This window comes from Cladophialophora yegresii, assembly GCF_000585515.1.
Source record: "Cladophialophora yegresii CBS 114405 chromosome Unknown aczIN-supercont1.7, whole genome shotgun sequence".
Classification (NCBI taxonomy): domain Eukaryota; kingdom Fungi; phylum Ascomycota; class Eurotiomycetes; order Chaetothyriales; family Herpotrichiellaceae; genus Cladophialophora; species Cladophialophora yegresii.
The window spans coordinates 2,203,232-2,209,255 of record NW_006913051.1 but is presented as its reverse complement, the minus strand read 5'-3'; the positions used below and the strand labels follow the sequence as shown (position 1 = coordinate 2,209,255).

Below are 6,024 nucleotides of genomic sequence, written 5' to 3'. Positions count from 1 at the left end.
GAAAGGTAGGATCTTGATTATCGGTCGGGCGCCAGGCTGGCTACTCAGTACTCATTAGTGCACATGTACATAGGTACATGTACACTTTTATCCCCCATCCACGTGTATAGCCCAGCCTCGGATCATCGAAAGAATAGAGAAAGAAACCTAGGCAGGCTACTCACGCCCGCGTGAGTGACGGCACCGTCTAACTGTACTCTCTCCTTTCCTCTACGCTCGCCACGAGCTCTATATATGACAAAAACCCACTGGTCCACCGGCACGAAGCGAAACCTGTCGAGTCTGTGGAAAGGGTACAGTAATTGGTTTTCATTCCCAGGTGGGGTGTTTCTCTAGGTATGCACTTGTACCAACAGGCTCCCGACACGAGCTGTGTAGCTTCTACGTTGTACGGAGTCCTGCGTAGGAATTCACAAAAAAACCGCTGGTCGATGATACAGTAGATATCTACCGGTATAGGTACTTGGGTATGCTCAGTAACATCACCACCGGTCGACCGTAACAAGTTGAGGCGAGTGCGAGTCCAAGTCCGGGTGCAGAAGCAATCCCGCCCGATCCCAGTCCAGTCGAAGCAACCAGACCAGCTCAGCTCATCAAGAGCAGCGCAGCCTCAGACGCGATTACGGTGGGCACTGTACGAGTACGTCCGGTGGCCGTGGTAGGTACATAAGCACCTGCCTATGTACAGTCCCTGGTAGTCCAGTACCTTATCACGTGCCCGTCCGGAATAATCACTGCAGTGCAAGACTCGTTGCCATGATAATTACCCTGGACTCTGGACTCTGGACTCATACACAACTCAGAAACTCGATCTGCCAGCCTCGTTTTTAACATTTGCACACAGTGCACAGTACAAACAGGACACTCCTACCTACTCCGACGACGACTTCCAGTATGTAGGCCGTAGAACTGAACTCCATTGCTCGTCCCCATACATGTATACACACACATAAGGTAGGTAGGTACATACATTTCGTTGCTTTGCATCCATCGATCGCCAGCCGCTGCATTGCATCAGACAAGACAGCATAACAGGTCTGTCTACCGGGTCCATGTGCTCGCTTCGATTGGAGGCCGCGATATCCCAAAGTGTCACGCAGCTCTCTGGTTTGTACTCCAGCGCTCACCGCTTGAACAAAGCCTGCACGTCCTCTTTCCGCCAATCCATGTCCAGATTCCCATCATACACCTTCTCGATGATGACCTTCATGCGATCCCACGCGTGGGCATACCGGACACTACACTCGTCAAACACCCTCTCGACAAGCGCTCTCCTGTTCCCGCCGCCGGCCCCTACTTCCCCATCATCGGCGGCGAAATGCTTCTCCACCCGCTTCCGGAGCAGCTCCACGCCCTTTCTGATCTCCTTTGCGTCGTGGTTGCCGAGGATCTTCTTCGCCGTGCTCCGTGAGTGGGAGGGCATTTTGGCGATGATGGCCACGTTTGACGAGCCGTCGCCCTTGTTCATGAGCGCTTCGGTCGACTCTATGAAATCCAACCATTTGCCCAATGGGCGTCGTATCACCGCGTCCGTGTACTGCGTCAGGTGAGAGCGTTGGTCCCGTCCTGCCTTTTCCACCCACTCCCCCAGGACCACATTGTTGTGGCTAGATATCGTGTCCGCAAAGAAGGCCATATTCTCAATGAGCAGGATATGGTAGTTCAGCGCTTCCTTGTCCTCTGGGTCGCCCGAGGACGGGGCGTTGGAGTGCCGCTGTCCGCCAGGATCTGCCGCGGGATTATCCTTTGCGATAAAGTTGAGGGACTCCCACATGGCCTTGAGGATCTTGTTGTACGCGTCGTTGACGACGAACCGCACCTCCAGCGGCGAATCCTGGTGCTCGGACTGTTGCGGCTGGGGGATTATTTCCTCCACCGCGCCCACAAACTCGGGGAACACGCGCATGAAACTGATCAAGCCCTTTCGTTTCTTGACCTTGACTTTCGTCTCCTCGATGGCGCGCACTTGCTCGTCGACGAATTTATGGAAGAGACCTATGATTCGGTCATGGAGAGTTCGTACCGTCCTCGTGATGAACTCCTGGTTGGTTTCTTCATACTTGGACAGACACTGTTCCAGGGACACGAGGACGCCCACGCCTTGCAACGAATCCAGGCGAAATACCCATTCCATGAGGCCTTGCAGGAGCGAAGGCCAGAACGAGTAGATTCCATCAGTGGTATTCTGGACGATTTTGGCCATGTTGCGATCTGGGTCATAGGGGAGTTTGGCTTGTAGGCTGGGAAGTTTGCGCTGCTCTGGAGGCTGAGACCTGATCACTTCGACAAAGTCTTCGGCGGCTTGTGACTCCAAGTGAAAGAAGTGCACAATAAAGTTCTGCTCCTCGGAGATTGCAAGAGCTTGCTGTTCGAGCACTGTGTCGAAGATGACCCACGCATCGGGCTTGCCATCCCTCCTGTCCCCACCGAGTGATTGTCTGAGTGTACTGGCTTTGACCGGCTTACGTCCTTTGACTGTAAGCTTGCGGGCTGCAGTCGAGAGATTGGACTCGTCAGGCCTTTCTTTTTCTTGGTGACTGAACAGCAACTCTTGCTCCTCACCCGTCGGCTGCCTGACGGTCCTTTTCAGGTTCTCTGCAAAGTCCCGGAACTGGTCTTGATAGATGCTGTTGAAGTTGCGCTCGTAGCTGCTGATCAATACCTGCCACTCATACTGATTGACTTCGCGCACGAAAAGCATCATGGCATTGTAGACCCAGAGTTCTTGTCTCGAAGCATTGTACGCCCGCAGGTTCAGTGTGAAGGACGAGGTACCGGAAGAGACACTCGCGCTCGCATTCTCTTCGCTGGTCCTTTGTTCGACCAGCGAGAACATCAGCTTCATGTGTTGGTTGATGCGGTTGACGAACATCATGCTTCCATCTTTGTATTCGTCCTTCTTCTCGCGCACGGCGCGCATTTTGTCAATCCTCGCTTCGGGATCCTTGCCCAGTCCGAGGCGGTTGGCAGTCGAGGCAGCTCTCTTGAGCTTGTTCTGGCCGAGTTCCGGGTCAATTGTCAGCATCGCGTCGTACAGGAGTGCTAGAGCACTTTCGATCGCTGCGACACCGTCAAAGCTGTCAATGGGTGCTGAGTGCAAAGCTCGTAGATCTGCTGGAGATATGGAGAGTGTCTTCAATAAAGTGCTCAATGATGCCTGCAATAACTTTTGGTTGGCCGTCTGAACTTGCAGGCCTTGTCCTTGAGCTTCGATGTATTCAATGTCTTCGTGGAGAGTGTCAAGTTCATGCGCATACAGTGTCAAGAGCCCGTCAAGCTCTTCACACTCTGCAATAGCTTTGTCAAAGGCTGTAGCAAGTTCGAGTACCTTGCCCTCTTGTTGTTCGACGTGTCCTAGCCAGCCACTGGCTTGAGCGCGCCCTATCTCCCTCTGGATGTCGGTCTCATACTTGTCAACGTGGTCATCATCCGCCAGCTTTCCCTCCCAGCCGAGTTGCGTCATGAGTTCGTCAAGATCTGCTCCCTCCCCATCGGTAAGGCGCGGATCGATGCCGAGTCCGGTACAGTGCTTTTCGACTTCCGCTTCGAGCCGTTGCCGACGCCTTTTCTGAGGCGAGGATGAGCGGAGTTTCTCAAGAGATTCAATCTTTGTATCTTCGTTCTCTCCATCAGCTTCAGGAAAGATCGGTTTCGCAGCTGGAGTCACCGTTCGAGGCACGCTGTCTGAGGTAGCTGTCCGTTCAATCTGTACTTGCGGCAAGGCGTCTTTTGGCAGGATTTTCGGAGCAGGTTGATCTTTTTCTTTATCAGGGGTTGCTATATCAGGAGTTCCACTTCGCGCGCTGTCACCACTCATGCCTCTTTTCAGCGGGGCTGGAACCACGCTGGTGACTCCGTCGGGCTCATTCGAGAACTTGTCCTGCATTGCTTTTAACCGCGCACCAGCGCCACCCTGGCGAGGCTGAAATGCGGCTGCAGCAAGGGCGGCTTTCCTGAATTGGTTGGCGATGTCCTTGCCGGATTTCTTCTTGACCATGGGTCCGAGGCCAGGACGAAACTCTTCTTCGGCCTTTGGCGGTGCTAGAGAAGTAACGGACTCAGGCGATGCAGGCCCGTTTGCAGCTTGAAGAGCTTCAGGTTCTGGCGAGGTCACTTGAGCATATATGGGCACTGGTGGTGGTACAGACGCATTCGCCTGTGATTGCTTTCCTTGAACCTCAACCTTCTCGTTTGCAAAGTACTCCGGCTTCCGCTGCTGCTCTTCGTCTCTGATGGCGCCTGGAGTCCCCTGTGGTGTTACAAACGCACTGTTACTCTGGCTTACTGGGCCTGGTTGTTCAGGCTTCACGTCTGCACGCGCCGCTGGTGCCGTTGGCTTCTTCTGCTCCGGAGGTAGCTCGGACCCAGGCGCAGGATGGCTGGGCAGGCTCGGCGGTAGGCTAGGGGGAGGGTCCGGGGTCCTGCGATCACTCGTTGCTGTGCTCGGCCTCGAGCCGCCATACTGTTCGTTCCGGCCAACATCCCGCGGCAAATCTTGACCAGGTGTAGACCCAGCTCTTTTGGGTGAGAAATCCCGGTTGCCAGCCGTTGTAACTCCGAGGCCACTCGGTCTTAGAGGTTGCGGTTCATGAGAAGGCTTGGCGCGCTCAAGCGACGATTGGGAAGCCTTTGGACTGACAGACGGCCGAAGCGGCGCCGGCTGTAGGGAATCTGCCAGCGATGGCTTCCGAGCATCATCTTGGGGCAGACGAGCGGCATAAGGCTGATTGCGCGATTCTTCGGAAGGAGGGGCTCTTCGAACTGGTCTTGGTGGCAGGCCTACCACCCTTTCTCGCTCATCTCCGTGAGACGACGGTGGGCGGCCTTGTTCTCTCGTGGGTGGACGGAATTCCTGGCGGCCAAATGCCCGATGCTGTTCTTGCGGATCGACTCGAGGGTCATCTCGGCTCGGAGGTGGCTGGGCTGCCGTATACGGAGAATGCGGTCGATTATTATTGAACGCGGGTATCACAGGAGGTGGAGAGAAACGTTGTTGAGTGGCAGGCGGAGGAGTTGGATTTGAGATGATAGGAGAGAACGCAGTCTTGGTTGTAGGAGTGTTCTGGCTCGGGGGCACCCCGGCGAGCTGCTGGACTTCCTGGGGAGCGAATCCTATAAGCTCTGGGACCTTTCCACCAGTGTATTTCCGATATATCTTGATGAGGCTGGCAATAAAGAAGTCCTTCTCTTTCGCAGTCGCTGCAGCCCAGAAATATGGCTTGCCTAGGGAGACGGTGAAGCCGGTGTTGGACGCCCACTGCTTCTCCATCTGCTGCTGTGGATTCGCTGGCACGAGAGCAGAATACGAGATGATGGCGGTCAATTCGTCGAGGTTCCATGTCTTGCCGATGGAGAAGGAGCCGTTGGGGTTCTCGCGGGCCTTGTGGACTCTCACCTTGCCGGAACGGCGGACTGCAACGAGGATGACCCGGTGTTTCTTGTTGTTCGAAGGAGAGTCGGGCGGAGGGGGTGATGACGGGTACGAGGCGTCTTCGAGGACTCTGACATGGGTGATATACGACTCTAATTGCATTCCCTCGGGATCTCGTTTGCTGAAGCACGCCTCGATAATGCGCTGCTTCTCATCTTCAAAGCGCGCAGCACGGGACTGATTGCTCTCTTGCTGCTCCGCCGGCCTGCCATTCTGTCGAGGTTGAGTGCCGTTCGCGAGGGGGGTAGCCTGGCGAGGCCCGCCGTACATGGGTTGCTGATTCATCGTGGGGAGGGAGTGAGGACGACAGCATCGTCTCCTGGCAGATAACGATAGGGACAGAGGGCACTGAATCACTCATGGCAGGACAGCATGCGGAGACAAGGCTGCGGATTCATGATGGTGTGCCGTGGTGCGAGGTTGTGACTGCGAGCGGAGCGCAGTTGTCCTCATCCAGACGTGTGGTGCATGGACTTGTAGCGAAAGTGAGGCCTTGCTGGACGGACTGCGCATCGTGGGCGAACCTAAGCAGGGAGTGGAGTGCCTGGCCGCCGCTCGGGGCTCGCATCTTACCGGCCACTGGTGAAGCGTGG

The 6,024-nt window shown here is 55.4% G+C and overlaps 1 protein-coding gene across 1 annotated transcript; it reads right to left on the bottom strand.

The window, feature by feature from the left end:
* Positions 1-1,123: 1,123 nt before the first annotated feature.
* On the bottom strand, positions 1,124-5,716 carry A1O7_09906 (uncharacterized protein; the record flags this gene model as incomplete). The annotated part of the gene is made up of 1 exon (XM_007763890.1): positions 1,124-5,716. One exon carries the CDS (start codon positions 5,714-5,716, stop codon positions 1,124-1,126), a length of 4,593 nt encoding a protein of 1,530 aa, XP_007762080.1.
* Positions 5,717-6,024: the final 308 nt, after the last annotated feature.